At 43.3% G+C, this 24,793-nt stretch overlaps 1 protein-coding gene across 1 annotated transcript in view; it reads right to left on the bottom strand.

Moving 5' to 3' along the window:
• Positions 1-23,354, bottom strand: part of CBL (Cbl proto-oncogene) — a 41,164-nt gene extending 17,810 nt beyond the window's left edge. The window contains exons 1-2 of the mRNA XM_077305364.1: positions 23,029-23,354; positions 12,938-13,185 (exon numbers count right to left, since the gene is read on the bottom strand). Of these exons, the coding sequence (XP_077161479.1) occupies positions 12,938-13,185; positions 23,029-23,175 (395 nt within the window). The 5' untranslated portion in view covers positions 23,176-23,354. The remainder of the gene's footprint in view (positions 1-12,937; positions 13,186-23,028) is intronic.
• Positions 23,355-24,793: the final 1,439 nt, after the last annotated feature.

Here is a 24,793-nt window from a genome sequence, read left to right as displayed (position 1 = left end):
CATGAACCAGAACAGCGGCAGCAACATGGTTAGGATGGGCATCTATCTCAAGGGGCATTTCTGGGTACTCAATCTGAGATTTTGAAGGATGCTGTGTTTCTCACTTTTGCTGGTATTCAGCTATCCTATGCAGACACAATTAAAAATCGTTCTGTGTGTCACTTCCTGTGTTGTGGGAGTGGCCTTGTGATGTCACATCCGGTGGGAGTGTCTGGGTGGTCACTTCCAGGGGCATGGCAGGAAGGTGTGGCCTGCTGACTTAATTTCCAAGGTTTCTCAAAGGCTGAAGAATGTTTCAGGAGGTTCTCAACAGTAGAAAGATTGAGAAAGGCTGCCCCAGAGAGATTCCCCACTGACTATAGTGAATGCATAGGGTATAATAGAATTGAAAAGTTTGGGATTTCTGGGGGGAGACCCCAAATCTGAATACCATACTGAGGAAAATTCTGAATTGGTTTTGGTTCAAATAAATGTTTTTGTCCAATATATATGAATACGAAAAATCCCCCCTCCAAAATCTTTGTGCACACACCTAGAAGGCATTGTCTGTTTGCCATATGTATACTACCTTGCTCTTACTGAAAGATAACTGTACTTATGTAACAGTATGTAGTACCATTTTGTGTGCTGTTTATCATATTGTCTAACATTTTAACTCTTGTGGCCTTTTCTTGCATACTCAGGGAAATGCTGATCGCCACTTCAGGATCGTCTAGTTGACCGGGGGGGGGGGGGGATCATCTGGGCATGGAATTTGGGTCACTGTGGGGGGCAGATAGCTGTGCATTTCCTGCATTCTGCAAGGAGTTGGACTAGATGATCCTGGAGGCCCACTGCAACTCTGTGATCCTATGATTTATGCTTTCTTTTTAGATTTCTGTAATCGTCCTATTACACTGTTTAGTGAATGTCTCATGCCACTAAATGCATTGAATTTATGCTGTGTAGTCTACCCTTGAGTCTCACTGATAAAGGTGGACTATAAATAATGACTCTTCTTTCAAAGGCGATAGGTATTAGAGAGGCAACGTCTCCCCACCCACCCCCCCAGCTTCTTCCCAGACTTGTTTGGAATGCAACAGAGATTGGTGCAATCAAGATGCACAATATCAGCTCCAACAAAGGGGCTGCAGGGATGGTGTCTGCTCTTGTACATAAGAACATCGTCCTTTTTGCTTCCCTAAATAAATGCTACAGCCATGCAATGGTCTAGATTCCTCAGTTTAGTTTAACCCGACTGTTTGCAGTCCTGACTAAGGGAAGAACATGTGCTGCTCAATGGGAAAACTTTCTCAATTGCACCATAGGGACATTGAGTATGCCTGTGCAAACACTCCAAATTTATTCCTTATTAGAATCACAAGAGAAGTCTGAAAAGCCTGAAGCTACAGAAACCCAGCAGAATGCCTATCTGTCACTGGAGAATGGAAACTGGCTGCAGATAAATGAAACCTCCAACAAAACAGGCAATGGCAATTCTCCACAAGATACCAAGTCCAATTCAAGTGCAAGAGTGCAGTGCTTGTTAAAATAAAGCTGAGTATGAACTAGTTCCTGGATGCTATACACCCGCAGATGTTTTTGAGGATGACAACTGTCCAAAACACATTTTGGAAGGTTTACAGAGCTGAAGGAACCCACAATTAATTAGACTGTCAACATCTTAAGCCCAGATCACTTCGGGTATAGCAAACCCAAGGCAATACAGAAAAATGTATCACATCACATTAAAAAAATAATAATCCAAAACTGAAGCATGATAGTTTTGTAAAGTTGTCGCAATCTCACTGGCAGCTTCTTTCAAAATTTGGGACGGGAAGTTATCTCTTGCCTCACTGGCCTTCGCTGATGGAAGTTATTTTTTCCCAGGAAACCAAAGTAATTATAACTAAACAACACAATTAGCCAAACTAACTTCTTACTAATTGCTCTCAGGTGCTTAAGTGATAGCTCTCTCCTGCTGGCCGCTCCTTAGCATTTGACAGCCAGAGATACTCTGCCTCTAGACCTGGAGGCCAAATTTAGCCATCATGATTAAATAGCCAATAATAGGTCTAACCTTCATAACTTTGTCCAACCTGCCCTTCAGCAAATCTCACAGCAGTGAGTTCCACAGGTCAACTATCCATGCCAAACAGTACTTCATTTTTCATGCCTTGTCATATTACTGTCCCCTTCTCTTCAGCATATTCAGGTCATAAACAGCTAGTGTCCTCAGGTCTTGTGTTTTCCACACTTCCTTTAGTTGTTCAGTCTTATAATATACAAGCATCAAAAAACTCCTGTAGTCATCAATTTCTGATCAGATAATAGCATTAAAAATAGACAAGCCACACTAGGTCCAGATTTGAGGCCTCTGAATGGATCCTGTCTTCCACTCTCTCCCTCCTCCATGTTGTGGTTGTACTACTTCCTTCCTCTGTCTTCACTGTTCTGGCTCCAAGCATCTTCCAGGAAATCAGCAGGTCAATCGAGTATTTCCAGTCCTACCAAAATCATACACTGCAGCCTTGAAATGGGCCCCCACTTCCCCTGGTTCAACTTGCTGGTGCTGTTCCCCTTTGACCCCTAGCAGGCTGTTCCTTTCCTGCTTCCTGTTAGCTGGATAAAAACATTCTTCCATTGTAGGAGTCTGTCCTGCAGAAAAGTCAGTTACATTTTAACCCCTTACATCTTTCTTTGCACCAACAAGCCTCCTTTAAAAATCACCCATCATTCAGTGTTGTTCTTATTCTAAGAGTTGCTCTTAGAACAGATTCTCCTCAAGTTGCAGTACTTAGAGTTGATGGAATAAACCAGGTAGCTGTGTATTTCAGATTCAGCAGGAACAATCTGAACCAGAACTAATGTATGCAGCTGTTTAACACAACACAACTGATTTTAATGCCTATTACAAAGGGAAGCATTAAATTTATGACGGCAGCCAAAGTAAGAATGTGTGTGTGTCTTCCAGGCACCTACAGAATAAATACAGAATTCAGGATAAGGTAGAAGATACAGCATCCTGAGTTCATTTTTTTGAAGATGAAGTCCAACAGCTAAAAGACGTTCTCAAGTATAGGAACACAGGGAAATCTCCCAGAGCCCAGTTAAGTGAGATTCAATGACCTGTGCAGTCTATTTCCTCTTCAAATAGTTAGAACTAAATTATGCAAAAGAACACAATGCAATTTTGCTTAATTTGCATAATTTATCCAAGTTGCAGAATTCAGTTATGGGCATGGAATGACCAAGGTATCTTATGGTAAATTTGTTGCTCCTCTGTGGATGATAAAATCTGCAAAACTGACCCATGTATTAACAATGCAGGGGTACCCCCCACCCCCATCCTGTTCAGGGGGCACCCAAGATACACAAAAAAATCTGACTTGGAAAGTTTTAGGCAGTGGGGTGCGATATCCAAATTGTCTCTCTTAGTTTACAGTATCTGGTGGGGCCCCCCAGCTATTCACTGTAATAATAAAATCTAACCTCTTATGATAGCAAAACTTGTATTACTGGGCCACATGCATACAAGACCAGGGTTTCCACACTGTGGACGTTAAGCAGAGTAATATGGCCCACATTATTTATTGTGGGCAGGGATACTTACCTCCAGGCTGGACCTAGAATCACCGCTCACCTCTAGACTATGGCGCTGAATCCCACTGTCCCCCCCAGGCTCCACCCCCAAATCTCCTGGAGTTTCCCCACCTGGACCTAGCAACTCTACCCTTGCCCATCCCTGCCAGTGGCCAGGGAAGACCAGGCAAGCCTAGTTTCATATCTCTTCCTGTATCATACAAAACCGTCCAAAGCATGGGTCTTCGTGATATACAATGGTTCCAATAAAGTGTTCGATAATCTTCCATAATTAGTAAGATTTGTGACGATTAGCATCTCAGGGCTGGAGCAGTATACTTTATATATTCAACTGCTGCTCAAAAAGGAAAATATTTCTTTTCATAGAGCAACGTTCAAGTTAACATTAGAATTATATAATTACTATTCCAGTACTGGCCCTAAGAAACCAGACATTATCTTCATTATTACCATCAGCAAATGCAATTTAAATTAATACTGAGACCAGCTTTTAAACATCATTACACAAAGCAACAGGTTTTCACCACTGATCTTATGTCTAAAAGGCAACAAAAGAACCCTGATCTGCTATTCACAAACTGAGAGAATATGGGAAGACTCCAATTTTCTATAAGTGCTAAAGTTTTATTAGCGGATGGAAAAAACATATGAGATTGCTGGAAGTATAAATATCCTCTTAAAAACATAACCACCCGTCTTCCTTGTTTACATTCTGTGAGGAAGACTGTCAAATGTACCTGGGGACAACTTGTGTAAGCAGATTTTTCTTTTCAAGCGCTATTCAGTCAATCATCAAGGAGGAGGATGGGAAATCAGAGCTTTCCTCTGCCGAAACGTAATGCATGTTCTCATCATAGGCCTGTTCTGTTATTTGTGTTAAAAATACACACAAATCTTCTCATAAATAACTCACACGATGAGGGCCAGGGCTTGCTTAAAGGTTGGGGAAATGGGACAGACAAAACTTTTATGAGTTACAGCCACATTTCTCTGATAGAGCACACATTCTGATATCTTAATGATGAGGTCCAACATTTCTATAATGTGAAAATCTTATAAGTCCACTTGTGCATGATTTGAGAAACAAAAAAGACCAATGGTGTTTTAAAGACTAACAGCCCAGTTTGCCGCCTACTAAAGCATGCATATTAATAAGCCTGCCTCCAGGCTCCTGTTAACTTTTTGCTACAACAAGCTAACTCAGGGGAACACACGGGTTTTGCTAAGCATCAATCAGGGATTGGGGTAAGTGATGCCACAATTCTAAGTCTCACAGAAATAGGTAGAGATCTTTACAACGACAGCAAAAAATGTAAGCCATGTGCTTTCTGTGCCCAGTGTAACTAAGGGACCACCTGCCTAAATATCTGTGTTTCGTGTCCACAAACCATCTGGTAGTCCACAGCCCTAAAGAAGTCAGACTGGCCTCAACCAGGGCCACGGCTTTTTCGGCCCCGGCCCCTGCCTGGTGGAATTTTATTACATTTGAATGAGCTCCCTGAGAACATCAGGGCCCTAAAATAACAAGCACAGTTCTGTAGGGCCTGTAAGACCCTTCTGCCAGGCTTACAGCTGGGGCCTGTTTAGACCAGGGGTAGTCAAACTGCAGCCCTCCAGATGTCCATGGACCACAATTCCCAGAAGCCCCTGCCAGCGAATGCTGGCAGGGGCTCCTGGGAATTGTAGTCAATGGATATCTGGAGGGCCGCAGTTTGACTACCCCTGGTTTAGACAAATGATTCCGCCAACAAAAAGGACCTTCCCTGCTGCAAGTAGACAGCTCTTACCGGCTGCCCCCAGAAGAGGAACATCAGTGGAGACATCACTAATTGTTGGTATCATAATTTGTTTTAATTGATTTTAAATTTTGAATGAATTGTATTTATTACATGTTGTGAATTGACCCAAGACGACAAGGTCGATGGGGGGGGGTAATCTATAAATATGACTAATAAATAAACAAACAGTATAGACTTCATTGTATAGATCTGAGAAACCCAGGACTTTCCAGCTCCTCATCTTGTGTTCGTCTCAATTGTGCAAGAATGAGTGTAGTCATGTTGGGTTTTTTTTTTTTAAGCCAACCTTTCTTTCCCCCATTTTTTTTTAATGGGCTGTGTGCAATGAATTTAGAACCTTACTATATTTTGCTGAGGCATGCTGCTTTTCACTTTCTACAGACACGCAGGGAAACCTCTCCAATGGCAAACTTTTAGCTGGCTTATCAAGTCTAGCCTGCCAATGACACTCCGGTGGAAATAGGCCCCTTGTCTCAGCACCAAGGGCTCAAGAGCTGAAATCAGGTTTGTATCTACAGTTTATTCGCACTGCAGTGTCGTGTTCGGCTGTCCTCGAGAAGAATGCAGAAGCTTCAGCAGGGGCCGGAGATAGTAGCTTGAGGAGGCAGAAGTTGTTTCCCAATTCTTTTTCACATTTCCTAGTTCCTTATTAGTGAATCCAACAAAACCACTCCCTGATGGTGGGAGCGTCTTGACATTTGGTGGTCCGAAGCTTATTTTTGGGTGCAGAGCCTTTTTAAGTATCTTCAATATTTGTGGTTGGATTCACGGACTGAGAACCAGTTCAGGAACTGTAAATAAGGAAGTGGGAACCACCTTCTGCCTTAGAGCAATTTGCCTCCCTACTGGCCATGACTGCTCTGACTCCCTGCTTTTCCTGCAGAAACAGTTCTGACCTGATTATGGCTGGGCCAAATATACTCCCCATCACAAAGGCCTTAACATTTTATGCTTCTGAGAAGCATTACTTGGTTATTCAGTGCACATTTTTGGAATGGGGTGGGCTGCAAGCACAAGTAAACAACATGAAAACCAATGAACAGCAATGAATTGGAGCGTCTCAAATGCTAGATATTCATCAGCTATTACTGCTTTGATACTTCACTGCACAGTGAACTCTGTTTTTAAAAACGAATGCTGAGAAATCTGGCCGGGACCTCCTGGAAAGATCTCACTGGCCTCCCAAGAGAAGTTGCCTGTTGCAGGCCATGGGCTCTCCACCTCTAAGCCAACATGTCACACTTCACCAAGGCAGTTGCTCCACATTCCTATAATAGCAAGATATTCTATGAAAGCAGAAACTGTCACGCTCAGAGCAGTTTAACTGACCCCTGCAAATAAGTGCTGAATAGACAAGCTCAAACTTCCTATGTCAACATTTATAAACTTAGTGCAGCTCCACAGACCACTTCGCACAGTAATCAGCTTTTAAAAATAGCAACGGAACTACTTTCGACTAAACTTTCAACACAGGAAGTGAATGAAATTCCACTTAGCTCTTACTGACAGCAGCATAAGTCACCTCAGAGAGAAACGAAGAGCAACCAATGTCCAAAATGAAACATCCACTGTCTTTTTGCTTACTAGAAGGGAAATTCTCCAGACAGGTTTGAGAAGCATCAAATTCTATGGTCATCCTTTGCCTGTCTGCAGAGTCAGCCAGCGTTACATTGATTTTGTGGACTGAATCACCAAGGCGCTAGCATAAATCCGGAAGCCAACATAATCAGATGCAGTAAGCTTGCAAACAAGGAAAAAGAATTTCATCTCCTACACAGCATGCCCCCAAACACTTTTACTTCGTTTCCATGAAAGGATGGTTTGGGCAGCTAATTGTGATTTTTCTCCCTCGTATTTTTAAAACTGGTCTCGCAACTATTCTGTGGCCAGCATTAAGACCCAGCCAGCAAGTGTTTGTTACTTCTCTATTGTCAAAACCTTACAGTAGGATTTTAATGCATCTGCAACAGAATCCTCAATTACACATATTAATAAAACATAATAGTTGATCAAATTGTATATAGAATTATGTCAGTAGAACACCGTGCTACCTTCCATGGCAGCAAATAGCATTAATGAAACATAACATTATCAGTTAATAGTATTAATGTTATGGTTATCTATATGTCATGGATTATTTCTTGTAATGTTTTCTACGTTTTATGTAAACCACCCTGAGCTTCCAGGGAGGGCGGTGTGTGTGTGTGTGTGTGTGTGTGTGTGTGTGTGTGTGTGTGTGTGTGAGAAAGAAAGAAAGAAAGAAAGAAAGAAAGAAAGAAAGAAAGAAAGAAAGAAAGAAAGAAAGAAAGAAAGAAAGAAAGAAAGAAAGAAAGAAAGAAAGTCATGTGCTAAATCTTGCTGTGAGCTCATTGGAGGAAAGGTATGATTAAAATCCACTAAAATAAAATAAAAAAACAAAGTATTTTCTCTGTAAAAATGGCTCAGGGCAGTGTACATCATACAATTAACAATGTAATTAAAATAGCAGTAGAATAATAAAACATTTAGAACAGTTTAAAATATTCAGCAGCATCTATAGCTAGTAGCAACATCAATTATTGTCATACTTCCCAGAAATTGGTCACTATCAATGGATCCAGCATAGCAAATGTTTGAATATGAATGTAGTAGATCAAAGGTTTGGAAATAAAAGCTTTAAAAACTTATTGCATATTCAGTTGGAACAAAAAAAGTCTAAGTTCGTACAAGACAATGTCTTTGAGACTGCTCAGTTCCCCAAGGGTATCACATAAAATATACATCCATTCCCTTATAGCACTTTCAACTAGAGAGCTGCTAAGTACTTCACAAGTTTTTTCAGAGTGGAATATTTATGATGTATTGATTTTGACAAAGCATTTAGGAGAACACACCCAAGAAGTATCACATTAAGAAATCTACCATTTCCTAGAACACTTGATGCAAGTTAAGTTAGCTATAGGGTTGCAGACCTGGAAGAAGCTGCATCTAGGCATGAATATAGAACCCTATATCAGACCCTCAAATGACTAAGTGGTAAAAATGTCAACAAATGCTAATATTAAGAAAGAAGACTTTTGTGATATCTACTACCGAACACCTGCAGCAATGGAAAGAATTCTTTAACCAGCTCTTCAACCATAATGTACCTCAGGGACCACCACCAAAACAACAACTTATTGACTTGCCAGTAAATATATTCATCAGCAGTGAGCCAACTCTCATTGAACTAAAAGTATTCAAGAATAGGCGTGGAATTAAATATGGCCAAAACAACTTTGTGACAGATCTAATGTTTTCACATGATATTGGCAGATACACATGCAGAGGCTACTAACATCCTCTATGACACTGCATGCATCGTCCAATCTTATGGCTTAAAAATAAATGTGGACAAAACCAAATTCATAACCACAGATGGATCACCAACAAATGGAGACCTCAATGGAGCCCAAATGAAGCAAGTCAAAGAATTTAAATACTGAGGCTCACTGGTGCAAGAAAAGAAAGTGTCATCTACCACTGAAGCCCACAATAGGATTGGCCATGCAACATCAGCATTTGCCGCACTCAAATGGTGCCCCTGGAAGAAGACAAACATCTCTCTTTTCCGGACACTAATCCTGCCAATCCACCCATATGGATCAGAAACATGGACTTTACTAAAACCTGACATAAACTCGAGACCTTCCAAATGCAATGCCTGCGGCAGATTCTGGGTGTCTCTCTGTGTGATCATAATCGAAACGAGACAATTCGGACAAAATGTGACAACCAGCCGAAAATTAAAGAACAAATCCAAGAGCGCCGACTGCAGTGTTTGGGCCATGTCCGCAGACTGAACACCAGCAGACTACCTCAAACTCCTCTGACGAGAGCAACCAACTGAAAGAAAGGTCCAACAACTAGCGCCATAGAAAACATGGCTGAAACAGATCGAGGAAGATCTTCAAAAACAGCGATGGACTACCTGCGTGGCTACAACTCCTGCCACCAATCACCAAAAGTAGAAACATATTATGGCAAAAAATCCAGCAGCGCCTACAGCAGTGTATTGGCTGAGAGGACAACCTGCTCCACCAATCTCCAGTTAAAGGATAAAAAGAAGAAAGAAGATAGGGTTGCAATACAGAATGGGTTGGATTAACTGACTGACTATATTTTGGTCATTTAAATAGTTGTACCAGATTTGTTTTCAACTTTTTATTGTCTTTGATATAGCTACCAAAAATGTGAGTTTCTGATGCCATCAGAAAAGAGGTATTCTCACTTCTCTCACACGGAGGGAATGCCTCTTCTAAAACCGTGGTGGGCATGACAGGGGCACGTGTCATCTAAAACAACCGTATGGGGTAGTCAAACTGCGGCCCTCCAGATGTCCATGGACTACAATTCCCAGGAGCCCCCTGCCAGCGAATGCTGGCAGGGGGCTCCTGGGAATTGTAGTCCATGGACATCTGGAGGGCCGCAGTTTGACTACCCCTGGTTTAGAGCTGTTTATTCATTAGCAAATCAACACAAGGTTACTCAACTGAAGTTCAAATGTATTTAACCACATGACAGGCCGAATTTGAAAACCTTCACGACACTACTGCTGCAGCCACATCAGAGAAAGAGGATGCCGGATTCTGCCCACTCAAAAGTCCATGTGAAGATTCTGGGTTGGTCTGTTTTTAAAATACTTTGGTTAGGTATTTATACCCACATTTTCTCCCCAATGGGGACTCGAAGTGGCTTACAATATCATTCTCCCCACTTAAGGATACTTCAATCATTTAAAGCACACAGATCTGGCAACATAGGAGGCTAGTAGAGAAAGCCTGCCCAAGAGCAAATGACAGATATGAAAGTTAACTCTTACAAGTCTTGATGTGAACAGAGACAACAAATGTTCCAAGCAACACCTTAGCTGCAGTCAGAATTTGTGTCAAACACTTCAGCAACCTCTCTATGCAGATCAGGTTATACATTCCCAGAAAAGGAAGGAAAATAGTTTATTTACAAGTTCTAGGACAGCATACTGTTTTTATACTAGCTCCTTCAACATTCCATTGTTGAAGATAATCTTTCACGCTCAGAGTGCTGGGTGAAGAGCCAGATTCTTAGCCTCAGAGACTCTCACAGAAATATAATGGACTTTGCAGAGGTGAACAGATCCAACTGTCTTCCAGAACTCCCTAGTGGATTAATCCATGGATAACAACCAAGGCTTAGTAAATGAGCTGGTTGTCATTGACAGAGTACCTGGGAGAATTGAGGCTGCCAGGAAGCTAGAAGGCAAGGGACTGATGCTTTGTCATGATGAATTCAACAAAAGTTTTATTGCTTTGGCTTCATGATTAATGGACATATGAATGGGAGCAAGCTTAAGATAGTCTGTCTCTACAGGCCTCAAACTAAGACAGAGAGGGAAGGAAGACTATACCAAACCCTAACACAAACTGGCTGCCATTTCCACCATATTTCATCCCACCAATTTTAGTCACCAGAAAACTGTCAGCTAACCACTTGGATATGCCAGATGAGGAGACAAAATGCTACTTTATACATAATCAACAATCCTTCCTTCAATATGCAGACTTTATAGCTATGCTTTGCCATAAGAAGGTCCTCCAAATCATGCATGTCTTTCTCTTCATAAAACCTTTATCTTGAATTTCAAGAACACAGAAAGTAAGTCTCAAATAGCTGTGCACAGCACATACTTTATCCTTAGGACACACATAAAGATCACTGACCTAGTATGCATAAAGCTGAAGAATACCTCCCCCTTTCTCCACTTGCTGAATACGCTTTCCTACTACTAAATTTTGAACATCAAGTTTGTGTACAATGAATGCTCATCAAATTTCCCTGCATTCCTGCAACCTTTTTTTCGCCTTTTGCTCATGCAAAAGTACTCAGCAAACACACAAGGGAAAAAGCGCGCATATTGGCTTGACAAACAAAATAAAGTGCTGACCTGATCATAAAAGCTTACTATGCATAATTCCAGATGCACCAACAGCCCTGACACAGGCTACCTCTGCCCTGCGGAGCTGAAGGAGCAGAAGGCAACCTATGGGATAGGGAGGGAACTGGCCACACAGCCAGTGTCCTACCTGTATGCCCCAGCCTTGTTAGAAAAAGACTCAGCATCGACAGGCAGACAAAATTCTAAAAAGGGAGTTTGGCACTAGTCATTTGATGCCTGTGCAGTTCACATGCCAGTAATGCACACACAGGAACCACATGATCTGTTCCAAAGCATGTAAAAGTTGAGCAGCACAGCCACCCCCAACTTTGCACTCACAGCAAGCAATTATTACAAATTTATAAGGTGAACAGTAGTAGGAATCTACAAAAGACTTCTACAGATAAAACTGACATGATTGGTTTTCAAAACAGGGACCTGCCACCAGATATACCCCAACTTGTGAAACTATCTACCAGTCAGTGAATGAAGATTGTAACTAAAAGTTGTATTATGAACACCTGTCCACACAACTATAACTACAGAGGCTCCTTCTAACTTCCATGAAGAGTTATGAAAGATCCAAAAACTGGCAGCAGTTGCTTTGGTTCTATAGGAATGGTACTAGAACGGTTCACGTGGGGTTCCCATGCTATATGCAGAACCAGCAGCGTGTTTTCCCAAGTAAGCACTGAAACACAGGGGATGTGTCAACTATTCTGTTAGGAATGTCAACCTAAGGTTAAGCATCAAGCACTCAGTAGTTTGTAGACTGAAAGCATATCTTGGTCTTATCTTGTAAGACTTCATTTCAAAGTACTAAGTATCTTCCATTATTCTGAGAACTAGCAAAAGCTTAAATTCCTACTTTGACGAGCAAGTATAGTGAAAAGGGAACTTAACCTATTACTTCTGCTGCTTTTCATACTATTTTCATACAGGTCAGGATTATGGAAGGGTGACATAAAGTACATCATCTTTGAAATATATGCAGAATACAGGTGTGTGACAGTTGCAGCTGCAGAGTATAGCAGCGACATAAGAGAAAAGAGGAAATGTGCAGTAGGGAAAAGGAACTCAACATCCATCAATTTATTTGACTTCTTCCACAATGTTTGCATTATTTTTGACACTCTCCTCCCTAGGCCAGATAACTTACTACTTGATTCCAAATTCTATGGGAAAGAGATCTAAAACTTCATGAACCCACGACAGACTAGTACCCACTAAAGGAAGACAATACTGGCCTGGCTTGCAGGGTGGCTGTAAAGTCTGATGTAATACATGTAAGAATCTCAAGCATCACTTAAACACTAAGTAATATTAGAGAAATGTTCTTACGTATTAAGCACTTTGCAAGCAGCATGCCAAAATACACTTCTGCAAATATGGTCAAAAGTTCATGACAAACTGCTAAGCACCTCTGAAGCCTCTTTTGCTTTCAGCTCCAACTCTTAAGATATTACATCATCAAAAGTGATGCAACATTCCAAAATGGGAGATTCAACGGATACCCATGATTGGCTGAGGACAGACATAATTTTTCGGAAGAAACCAGGAACATGTAAGAATTCACAAAAGTACTTGATCTTTCTTAGGGTAAAGTGATAAAGAACAGCCTTACCTAGGCTGGGAATTCTCTTCATACATTCTCTCTTTCCCTTCTTTGAAGAGGCTGATGGTCTGCTTCGTCTTTTTCATCAAGTTTTCCATGAACACCCTGAAGTATTCATTCTCTCCTAAAGTTTCCATCTTCCCCTCATAGCGTGACAGGATGGTTCGCAGGTGCTGATATGTGTCAGGGAGCAGGTCTAGAATATAAGGCGGGCTGTTCTTTAGTGCCAGCTTGGGACTCTGACACAAACGTACAACCTAGGGGAAAGTAAGCATAAGATTTAGAAGTCTGCATCTTCCAAAATATGGAATCCACGTTGAATGCTGTAACTGACGGCATCACAGATTTTTATTTACAAAGTCTAACCTTCCACATGTTAAAATCTAAGACATGCACCATATTTACCCTGAGACAAGAAATAATCTAAATAGCAACCCTTCTGTATAACCTAAAATATGAATCAGCAATCAGAAACAGCCCTGCTAATAGTTAGCTCCATAACAAATCTTATAACACTTTAATTAACTCCCTCCCCCACAAGTAAACTTAATGTGCTCATAAAGTATTTATAACTAGGGAATGAAGAGTTGGTTGGAAGTCACCAATCTCACTGCCTTCATACAATCATTAATCATTTGCCACCAGAGCTCTGCCCCCTAATGGGTTCCCATGCACGCCCTGGCACTAAAGTAACTGTTGGAACTTTTGAGCAAAGGAGAAGGAAAGAAAAATAAGTCATGCAGTCAATGAGGAATGGTTGAGGAAGATGCACAGGCAGCCTACATGTTTTCCCCTCCCCTAGTTCCAAAGAGCAAGCAGCCTTTTAAGATCGGAGACGGATGGGGGCACCTAATGCAAATTTAGACAAACACATGATGATCAGCTGTTTGGACAAGGTACAGAATAAACCAAAGTGCACAGGAGAAGAGAGGAGTGGGAGCAAGGGGTGGCTAAAGATGGAGTCAAGGATGTCAGCTGAGCAAAGCAGGGTATTTATGACCACTGTAAGAATATTTTGGCAACCAAAGATGACAGTTATTGAGAAAGGCAAGGGATAAAGGTAAAGGTAAAGGTATCCCCTGTGCAAGCACCGAGTCATGTCTGACCCTTGGGGTGACGCCCTCCAGCGTTTTCATGGCAGACTCAATACGGGGTGGTTTGCCAGTGCCTTCCCCAGTCATGACCGTTTACCCCCCAGCAAGCTGGGTACTCATTTTACCGACCTCGGAAGGATGGAAGGCTGAGTCAACCTTGAGCCGGCTGCTGGGATTGAACCCCCAGCCTCATGGGCAAAGCTTTCAGACGGCTGCCTTACCACTCTGCGCCACAAGAGGCTCATCAGCAAGGGATAAACAAAGTCAATAAATAAATAAAATACAAAGGTTTACTGCCATGAAGTCCAGAGCCCCCAAACCCAGTGCAGATGGCCCACTCTTTCTGTCACCAGCAACACCAGCAACAATCTTTGCTGTCCTGAATCTGTATTACTTCCACCTATATGTGAGAGAATACATGTTTGAAAGCAAAGCATTCCTGCAGATTCACTTCAGGGAGATTAAGACCCATGGGCACTTCCAAGCAAATGATTCCACGTACCCCACATACAACGTTTTGAGGTGATGCTTTCACTGTTAACACATGTAACAACTTCAGTGAGTTCCCTTAAAAGCTCAGATGTATCTTGATGGTCACAATTAGCAAGGTGCTCTTTTTGACCACAGCTAAACATTAGTGCTCAGAGTCTAAAGAAAATGAAGAATATGTTTCTCTTAAAACAGTGACAGAAATAAAACAGGAAATCCTTAGGAACCACAGGATGCTTTTTGACACAGTGGATAGACTGGTGACAGTCCGAAGTATGCACCACTACACACAACTTTCCAGGGGGATACAATGCCTACTCAAACATTTGAGTTTTTTTTACTCATCTTGAGGTGTTCAGTTATTTTTTAAAAGAAAAGCTACGATAGAACAGATTCAAATGGGTCGATGTGTTGGTCTGAAGTAGTACAATAAAACCAGACTCCAGTAGCCCCTTTAAGACCAACAAAGATCTATTCAAGGTGTGAGCTTTCAAGTGCAAGCACTCGAAGGCTCACGCCTTGAATAAATCTTTGTTGGTCTTAAAGGGGCTACTGGACTCAGATTTTGTTGTGCTATGATAGAACAATAGTTCACTACATATTGCAAGGCTTGTGATTCACTAAGAAATACAAATGGCACTTGGCACGCAAAACTATCAGAGAGGAAATGGATCTGCGGAAATATAAAATATATTATTTATATCAAATGCCGCTCTACATTACTGACAAGCACTTCACATCCTATATAGGCAATGCTGATTCCCATCCAAAAGACCACAGTATTTTATTTCCAGAAAATTATTTCAAGAGACTTCAAGCTGCTTTTAAAGATATATATATATAAAGCACTAAACAGTGTATTCTCTACTTTTCACAGTTCCCTACAACCACAGGAGTTTATTGTGCACTCGTAATCTACCCAAAACATACTGGAAGACACTAATACATCAGTCCATGCTGGCAGCACTGAACATCACAAGTCAGCATTTTTCAACCTTTTGACCATGGAAGTATGGATGGAAAATTTCAGGCTTTGAGGTACCAGAAAGTGATGTCCCCAAGGAGTGAGAGGAGCCTCAGACAACCAAAAGTTTAAATGGCCAGGGCTCCTGTCCTTCCCTGGCCCATCTCCACCCACTTTGGGAGGGGGTGGATCAACCTGACAAATTAGGGTAGAATTTCTTTTTAAACACTTTTATATCCTATTTGCTCAGAGCTGGAAATGGCAGGCACAGGGTGAAAGGACTTTCCCAGGCTGCCATTTTGAACCCCCCTACGTCATAGTACCATACGATACCGTGGTTGGGAAATCCTGCCATAAGCAGCAAAGTAATTGCCGTCTGTGATCTGGCCACCACCAAGAAGAAACTGCACCATTTGCCACTCACTCTCCTCCTAAAAGGGGTATATATACTTCATAGTAATTTTATCTTATTACTCATATATGTACTAGTTCTATTCAGTCCTTCAGATTTCCAAAAGCAGCTGTCCATGATGTATGGCAAAATGTTTTTCCGCGCAGTTCACGGGTTTTTTTCATAGTGGTCTGCAGTTCAAAGCTGAGCCCTCCCAATGAGTATACCGACGTAGAAACTATTCAAGATGAAAACTAGCTAACTTTGGACTCCCCCCCCCTTCTTTTTGCATGGACATAAAGAACAAATTAATATTCAGTAAAATACAACTAGCAAATCAAGGACAGTTGTTAACAAATTAGGAAATTAAATTTGAAGGCAGCAACTAATTCAGGTGGCAACGGCAAAAGTGCACGTTTTGCAAGCCACTGGATTTTCATTGACTGCACAAAAATAACAGAAAAGGAGAACTTTCTTGAATTACTTTACATCTAGTGTGCCAAAGTTCCTATACTTAACTTACCTATGGCCTTCTCAGTCCATGTATACCGTGAAGTTTACTGTGAAGGTTCATGCCACAATAAACCAGACAATCTGAAGCACTACATGGTTTATGTTGTTTAGTGACTAACAAGCTCCCAAAAATATTACTTTTGTTCCAAACTTTTCTTAGGAAACAGAATACCTGAGAAAAGTTTGAAACAAATGTAATGTGTTTGGGACTCACTGATGCCTTTCTCCAGGACAGGCATACCACACTTGGCCACCTACCAACTGACACCCCTCTCATCTCCATTAAACCCATAGTTTAGTTTCTGCTACACAAACTGTGTCCTGAAAAGAAATTTAAAATGCCAACAACTTAGCATAAATCCACACAAGCGTCCACTGTCTGAGCTCAAAAGCTCATTCTCTAACCATACCTATTATGTGATTTCTCTAAATTGTCACCCATTCAAAATCTCCTAGACTTTCTACACCCAGAGCCTTGAACACCAATGTCTGCACAGCTTTAGCTTTATTATCCTGCAATTTATATTTCAACTTCTAACTGTTGTTACCTGCATCACCTCCAGCAAAAATGCTGCAAATTGACAGGTTATGCTTTTTGCAGTAAGAAGGCTGCTTTAATTGCTACGTGTAACAGGGAAAATACTACTGGAAAAACAAAGCCATTGATGACAGTTCCTCTTAATAAAACATACAGGATGGCCACAGGCAGAATTAAAATAACTTGCTTAGTATGCTATCCTGCAAGCTGACAAAGTGCAACGGCATTTATCAGCACAAAGCCACAGAAGTATGATATAACCTGCACCCCACACAGAGGCCTTTCCTGTTATCAGCATTTTACATAGCGGGAACAACAGTTAAAAGCCCCTCATCTCCTGCACTACTGCAAATGCATACAGTATTTATATACCAACACAACCACCACTAAAGGAACATAGAGTTCCAATGTGCAGGCACAGCATGCATAGGGGACTAATTTCTGTTTGTTTTGTTTTTGCTAATGGATCACATAAGTTATACCAACAAGTTTCATAAGCAAAAAGAAGTAGCTTACCATCTAACGGCTTACCATCTAAAATGCGTTCCACAGGCACACACATATAATCAAGCATTTTCCAGCAACCTCCATATGGTGGCTGCAATGTTTAAATGGACTCATTTATGACAAACTGAATTTCAATCGGCTGCCACCAACATATCCCAGATCATATGCAAAAATATAATGTTAACTCAACTGACATGCCTCAATAGTATCAGAATAATTTGCTCAGATTCCCAAATACCAAATAAAATGAAGGTACGATTAAAAAATATCTATGCATAATTTTCTAAAGCCAAAGTAAGAAACCTGAATTATTATGAGGAATACTACATCATATATACAAGTTTTAAAACTTAAATCCTAAGTGCGTTTACTTCTGAGTTGGACAGGTACAAATGAAAGTTAGTTCTTAAATCTATACTGAGTCCAGGAAGCTGGATCACAAAATGTTCTGGAACATGAGCTGCAGCTAAGAAGGGAGAGACAGAGAATAATTCTTCAAGTGTAACATTAGGACAAAAACAAAACTCTGCTAACATTTGCTGCTGGTTTGAAGGTGTGCAAGATCAAAGAAAGTGAGGATGCATAGGCCTGCTACATCCTTTGAGCTCAGAGGCCCTCCAAGAAAGCAAGTGCGATCTATAGAACAAAGTGTAGCCTCAATGGCCCTAGAACTACACAATCACAAATGGTAAGGAACAGAAACATATCCACACTGAAACTTATTAAAGTGATGGGTTGGCATATGAATACTCAGCTAAGAAACCAAAGTGGGGAGTTAAAGAATACCCCTGGCATCTTGTTTATATTCACAGCTCTCTGCCATGCCAATCCCACCAAAGAACCTGTGGATTGTAATTATGTGAGGAGACTAGGATTCTAATACAATTATCTTTGCCCTGACAGAACTACAATTCCCAGACTCTCTTGAAAAAGCTGCAGCAGTTGAACTAGATTGAAACCAGACTGGTTTATTTATGGTATAAACATGAACATTTTTCTGAACCCTTTCTGTTGGTTTCTTCCTGACTGCTAGGGATCTTAGCAACTTTTCATTAACACGTGAAATGTTTAAATATCTCCCCCTTTGTGTTTATAATCTTGCCATATCCAGATTAAAGGCAACATCACTTGATTATCTTGGCTTGATGGAAAAGAACTCAGGAAGGAAACTGTCAACCTGCCAGTCACACTTCCCATTTTTATTAAGCAATGCAAAACAGCTGCTGTGACAATCATTCTGCCTGCAGAATAAATTCCTCTTCCCTAATTTAGGTAAGCAAACATGGGTATTTCCAACACAATGTACCAACATGAGCACTGTATACAACAGGGACACAATGGGAACACACTTCACTAGAAGTGGCAGTTTCTAATTTGGCGAGCTGGGTTGAATTCCCCACTCCTCCTCCACGTGCAGCCACCTGAGTGACCTTGTGCCAGTCACAGTTCTGACTGAATTCTCACAGAGCAATCCTGTCAGAGCTCTCTCAGCTCACAGAGTGTCTGTTGTGGAGAGAGAAAAGGAAGGCAATTGTAAGCTGCTTTGAGACTCCTGCAGGTAGTGAAAAGCAGGGTATAAAACCAACCTAGTCTTCTCACTAGCACCTGAAACTTTACGAAAACCTGAAACCCACATAACTGAGGCAATCCTATGCACACATGCATGGCAGAAAGTCCCACTGAACAACATGGGATAATTCAACTAACATACACAGGTCCAGACTGTACATATCACAAAGGATTCTAGACTAATACATGATGCTAGATTGGATGCCATACCATTTATTTGAGAAATACTGTCGTTGATTTCTACTTTACGAACTCAGATCTTCTCACCATTTTAAGGATAAAGGACATTCTCTGATAATCTTTTAAAAAGTGCATCTGACACCTCACCACTCCTGCTTTAGAGCTTTCTAGATGTCCTCTTGATCTCATCCAGCCTGCACAGTTTACTTCCCTTTCTCGATCCAAAGAAAGACATCAACTGAATGCAGCAAGGCTATGTATAACTGCTAAGAAAGAGGAAGAAGAGATGGCAAACATAAGCGTAAAGAACAGCAAGAGAGTTTGTATACAGCAATGCAGATCATTATTTTCCGGAAGGAAAAAATAAGTGATGCTACAAAACAGGAACATTTACAGGAAGTGCTCAAGATCACCACCACTGTGTCTCTTTCACTGTTACCCAGCACTGAGACATTTCTAAATTCAGCCACCTCAATCCCATATAAATCTAATTGTTCCACTCAAGCAAACTGTAATGTTATTCTAGTCTTGAAGAGCAATGTGGTTTAGATGTTTCAATAACAGGGCTCCATGTCCTCTGAAAAGTAAGCCTGAGACAATCTACCAGTCCTATTATCTTCATGGTATTAAACACAAAAGCATCATTGGCTTCATCAGCTATCCAGGAAGTCTTAGTGTATCACATTCAACTAAGTTAAAAACACATTTAACATTTCTTTTAATCTCTATTCTCTATCAACCAACTGAGTGACACATGGGCCAATCTATCAATTCATCTACTCCAGCATCCGAAGTTCAGTATTAAACGTTAACTGAAATGTCAAAGGAGAAAGCATCCAGTAAGTTTCACCTTTCGGACTTGAAGACTGAAGAATACAAACTGATCAAACTCTTAAACACAGTTTAAGGCTCCACTCTCCTTTAGCTTATATCAAATATATGCTCGCTTGCTAGGAAGGATTATAAAAACATCCAAGATAACAAAGCTGGGCTTCCTTGGGACTCCAAGGCCCATTATGCACGGCCGCCGAAACGGCGATTTCAGGTCACATGGAAAACGCGGAGGGGGAAGACGCGACGCATACCGGTTATACACGGGGCGGGGCGCGACGGCGGCAAAACCCAGAGTAACCGATTATGCACGCGCCGATCCGGGCGCCGCGTCTGGTTGCGCCCCGCTCACCCGGAAGCTGCGCTTTCTTCCGCGTTTCACTGACGCGGCTTTTTCGGCGGCATGCACCGAAGCTGCAGCCGGTTGCAGCCGGCTCCGTGCGTTATCCGTGATTTTAGTCGCTGCCATTCCACCCCGAATGTGCGCTAAAACCCCCGTGCATAATGGGTCCAAAACACAGCATCACCACAAATAATGCATAGCTTATCATGGAGTTTGAACTTCATATTCATAAAACAAGGAGCCAAATGGCCAGAATAGCTCTTCCAGAACACGCTGTCAACAACCATACACAGGAAGTTCCACTTTTTCTGCTGCTGTCCTTCATGTCTATGAATCTAACTCTGAGCAGCATTTTCCAGAGTCTCCTACTATTCAATTCCCTTCAACATCCAATAAGATAAGTCTCTCTAATTCCACCTGCCTCTTCCACCCACCACCTACCCTATTTTTAGGGCCTTCTCCATTTTTGTCTCCCCATGTCACTTACTCTCAAATATCTCAGCAAATGCACACATGCTTATGAGTTTCCTTTCAACCTCTAGATTGTAACAGTTGATTATACCAGTGACAGCCTCTCCACATTGTACTATTTGGTAACATGTTAGTAAAGATGCTAAAATACTTGAATCTGAAGTAGTCCAAGACCTGCCCCATTTCCTCATTAGTGAATTTACTACTATTTTGCTCCTCTTGATTAGAAAACCTTAGAATGTTTTGGTGACTTTTAAAATTAACTTAAAAGACACTGAACACAGGTACAAACTAGGTACATAGACTGCTAGCACCTGAGCTATTCATCAAGCCATGTCTATCATCCTTGCCCCTAAAGCACTAAAACATCCATCCTACTATCTCTTCTCCTCCCAAAACTGAAAAACACATATTGAGTTGCTGCTCAGACCAAGGCCTCTAATCCCACTTGCCACCAGCCTTGGGTTTCTTGAAATTCCAATCTAAACCAGGCCTTTCCTTAAACCCCCACCTCCTTAACCCTGTCTACTAAGTAGTTAGTATTCACCCCAACTTCTAGTTGCTACTCAGCTCTGCCCCAGGGATGCCTCCATAACATCTCCCTCCCCACGAGTGATCCATCTAAATTCACTGGAATTCATGAAATGGAAATTCATGAAATGGAAATTCATTTCATATTGTCTTTGCTTTTGTTCTCCACCATTGTGTAGTGGTTACAGTGCCAGAATAGGATGTGGAAGACCCAGGTTCAAATTACCAAGCCACTATGGATCACCCTGGCCCAGTCACATACAAATCTACATATAGCTTAATCACTTGTTTGGAGAAGAGGAGAACAATGACAATGGCTTAGGCCCTATTGGGGAAGATGCTGGGGTAAAAATGAAGTAAACTAATAAACTGAGTGCAAGGACTGCAAAGCAAAGACCACCCAACTCCCTCTTTCAATGTAAACCCATGGCCTATTTTATTATTTTGTTGAAATTTTAAACCCTATTTTTATATGCTTTATACATATTTTATGCCAATAAAAGGTTACTGACTGACAATCCATCTAACCCCTTTTAAAACAATTTGAAATCCCACCCAAACCATCTCCCCTCTCTAATAGCACATCAACAGGTACACCAAGAACATCTCGAGAGGGAAAGCGACATTAACAATAAGTATCATATTATTGTAATTCTCCATCCACCATCTCCGTTCAGTCCTTTTAAGGGGAGGATTTGGGGCTCGCTCTCTGATATTTTGTTACCGCTGGGGATATTCCAACTATTATCATGAGTCACCTTCAACCAGGAGAAAAAGTGTGATATAAACGTTTTAATAAATAAGATACTCTAAGGTGGCAGGCACATGTCAGAGCAACCCAGCCTAACCCCACCAACTATTACCTCCCCTCCACTGGTTTTAGGCACGGCCCTTTCCTCCCCACCTCAAACCATCCCCTTATTACAAGGAGTCCTAGTCACCAGCTTCCTCTCCTCCACAATCACCCTCAGGACCAGGGTGGTCTTATCCAGTACTCGGGCAGTAAATGGCTATTATTAGTGGTATATTTTTAAAACCCCTCTCTTCCACAAGCTTGAGGCAGTTTACAGCATGTAAAAAAGGACCTGTCTGAGAGATTTGTGCCTGGATTCTGGAAAGGCCAGGCCCTCAGTGGGGACAACGCCACAACGCACCAGACCCCGACCAACAGCCATTTTATCCGGGGAATACTGACCTCTGTAGTGAGCAGGCGAGCTGTCATTCCAGCTGCCCCCATGACCCCTGTTTCCCCTTCCCAGACTAGCTGCACCCATGCCCTTGGGCACCAGCCCCACCCACCCACCTACCTACCTACCTACCTGGCCTTGCCCCCATGACCTAGCTTTCAGGGGCAGCCCAACTGTGGCCCTCCAGTTGTCCATGCGCTACAACTGCCTTGAGCCCCAACCACCACCACACCGGCAGGGGCTCATGGTGAGTGTAGTCCACGGCCATCTGCAGGGCCAAACCCTGTTCTTTGACGTCGGGAGCCCCCTTCCTGTTCCCCCCCACACCACACACACCTGGCCTCGCCCCACGACCTGGCTCTCTGGGGGGGGGGGGGGGCGCAAAGTGTGGCTTTGCAGAGGGCCGTGGACTACACTCCCCATGAGCCCCTGCCGGCACGGGGCGTGTAGTCGCGGCCGTCCGGGCCCTCCCGCTGTGCTCGGCGGGCGCACCTTGTCCATGAGCTTCCAGCACTTCTCGACCATCTTCTTGTCGACGGCGCCGGGCTGGTGGGGGCCGAGGTGGTGGTGGTGGGGCTGGAAGGCGTCCTTCATGAGCCCGATCAGCCCGCCGGGGCCCTTCTTCAGCGGGGCCGACATGGGGGCCGGCGCGGGGAGCCAAGGCGTGTCCCTTCCGCCAGGCCGGGCCGCTCCTGCGCCGGCTTCCCGAGCGACTGAGGAGGAGGAGGAGGAGGCGGCGGCGGCGAAGGCGGCTCCACGAGCGTCGGGGGCGCGCCCGAGGGGAAGGCGGGGAGGGGGGGAGAAGCAAGTGCGCGCCTGCCCGTGACAGGCGCGCGCGAGCCTCCCTCCGCGGAGGGCGCTGATTGGCTAGGCAAGGGGGGAAAGGGGCGGTGCCGACCCCCGCGCGGCTCTCGGCTTCCCTGAGGGAAGGCGCGCTCTGATTGGCCGCGCTCTCGGCCGCCTCCCTGAGGGAAGCTGCGTTCCCATTGGCCGTCCCCCGGAGGGAGGAGGGGAAAGAGCGCGCGAGCGTGCGCGTGACCGACGGGCGGCTTTAAAAGGCGCGCACGCCCGGCTCGGATTGGTCGGTGTGTTGTCAGATCTTATAGACACGCTTTATTATTTTTTTTTCTTCCCTCCTGTTGATAGGCGGGAGGGGAGGAGAAGGTGGTTCGGGCGCGCGCTCGCCTGTCAGAACTTGCGAAAGGGGGAGGAAAAAAAAAAGCTTCGGTCGCCTAGAAAGAGGAAGCCACGCCCATCCGCTAACTTATTAGCATAACCACGCCTTTGGTACTGTGTCCTGTTCTTCAGGACAGCGTGTGGACCTGCTGCGCATGCTCCCAAACGGAGGCGAGCTCAAGCATGCGCAGTACGGCCAAAGGCTGCCGGAGTAGCCATGGCAAGTTTGGGCAAGCCTGCCTAGGCTTCTATTCCAGAGAGCGGGCAAAAAGGCTCAGAGAACCTCGGCCCATTGGGAAGGGCGCTCGGTTGGTTGTCCTGTAAGCAGAGGCAAGCGCTCAGTGGTGCACATTGGCAGGCGCTGCCGCTGGCTCTTTGGATGGGGGCCGAGCAAGGAAGCGGCAGGCGGCTGAAAGGAGCGGAGGATGAAGGGCCAGCCCCGGGCCAGGGGCGCGAGGAGGAGCCCCTTGTCCTGGCAGCGCGTTGCAGGGGACGCTGGACGCTTTGCAACTTGGCCAGATCAAGAGTGCCTCTTACTCCTGCAGGAGAGACTCAAATGGGTAGCAGCGCTGGGCTGAAGGAGCACAATAAAATCAGAGTCCAGTGGCACCTTTAAGATCAACAAAGATTTATTCAGGGCGTGAGCTTTCGAGTGCAAGCACTCTTCGTCAGACTATGATCTTCTTACATGACAGGGAATATATAAGAAGAATATAAGAAAATGTAAGACGATCATAGTCTGACGAAGAGTGCTTGCACTCGAAAGCTCACGCCTTGAATAAATCTTTGTTGGTCTTAAAGTTGCTATTGGACTCAGATTTTATCCTGCAGGAGACTCAGCCCTCGCACGCACACCCCCTCCCAAAAAAGAAAAGCTGGGAAACAGAAGCGGAACTGGCCAAAGAGACCTGCCCCCGTGCAGACAAGGGAGCCATAGAAACTGCCCTGAATAGGGAAATGGAAAAGGAGAAGGGGAGTGGGTGGCTTTCTCATTCCGAAATACCTCCTTGAGTAACCGTGGTGACTGTGCTCCGCTCCCAGCCCACAGGAGCCCTGCTGGGGGGGACCGGCCTTGCAGAGT

The sequence above is a fragment of the Paroedura picta genome, chromosome 12, assembly GCF_049243985.1.
Source record: "Paroedura picta isolate Pp20150507F chromosome 12, Ppicta_v3.0, whole genome shotgun sequence".
Lineage (NCBI taxonomy): Eukaryota > Metazoa > Chordata > Lepidosauria > Squamata > Gekkonidae > Paroedura > Paroedura picta.
The sequence above is the reverse complement of the archived record's forward strand: the minus strand, read 5'-3'. Positions and strand labels throughout refer to the sequence as shown.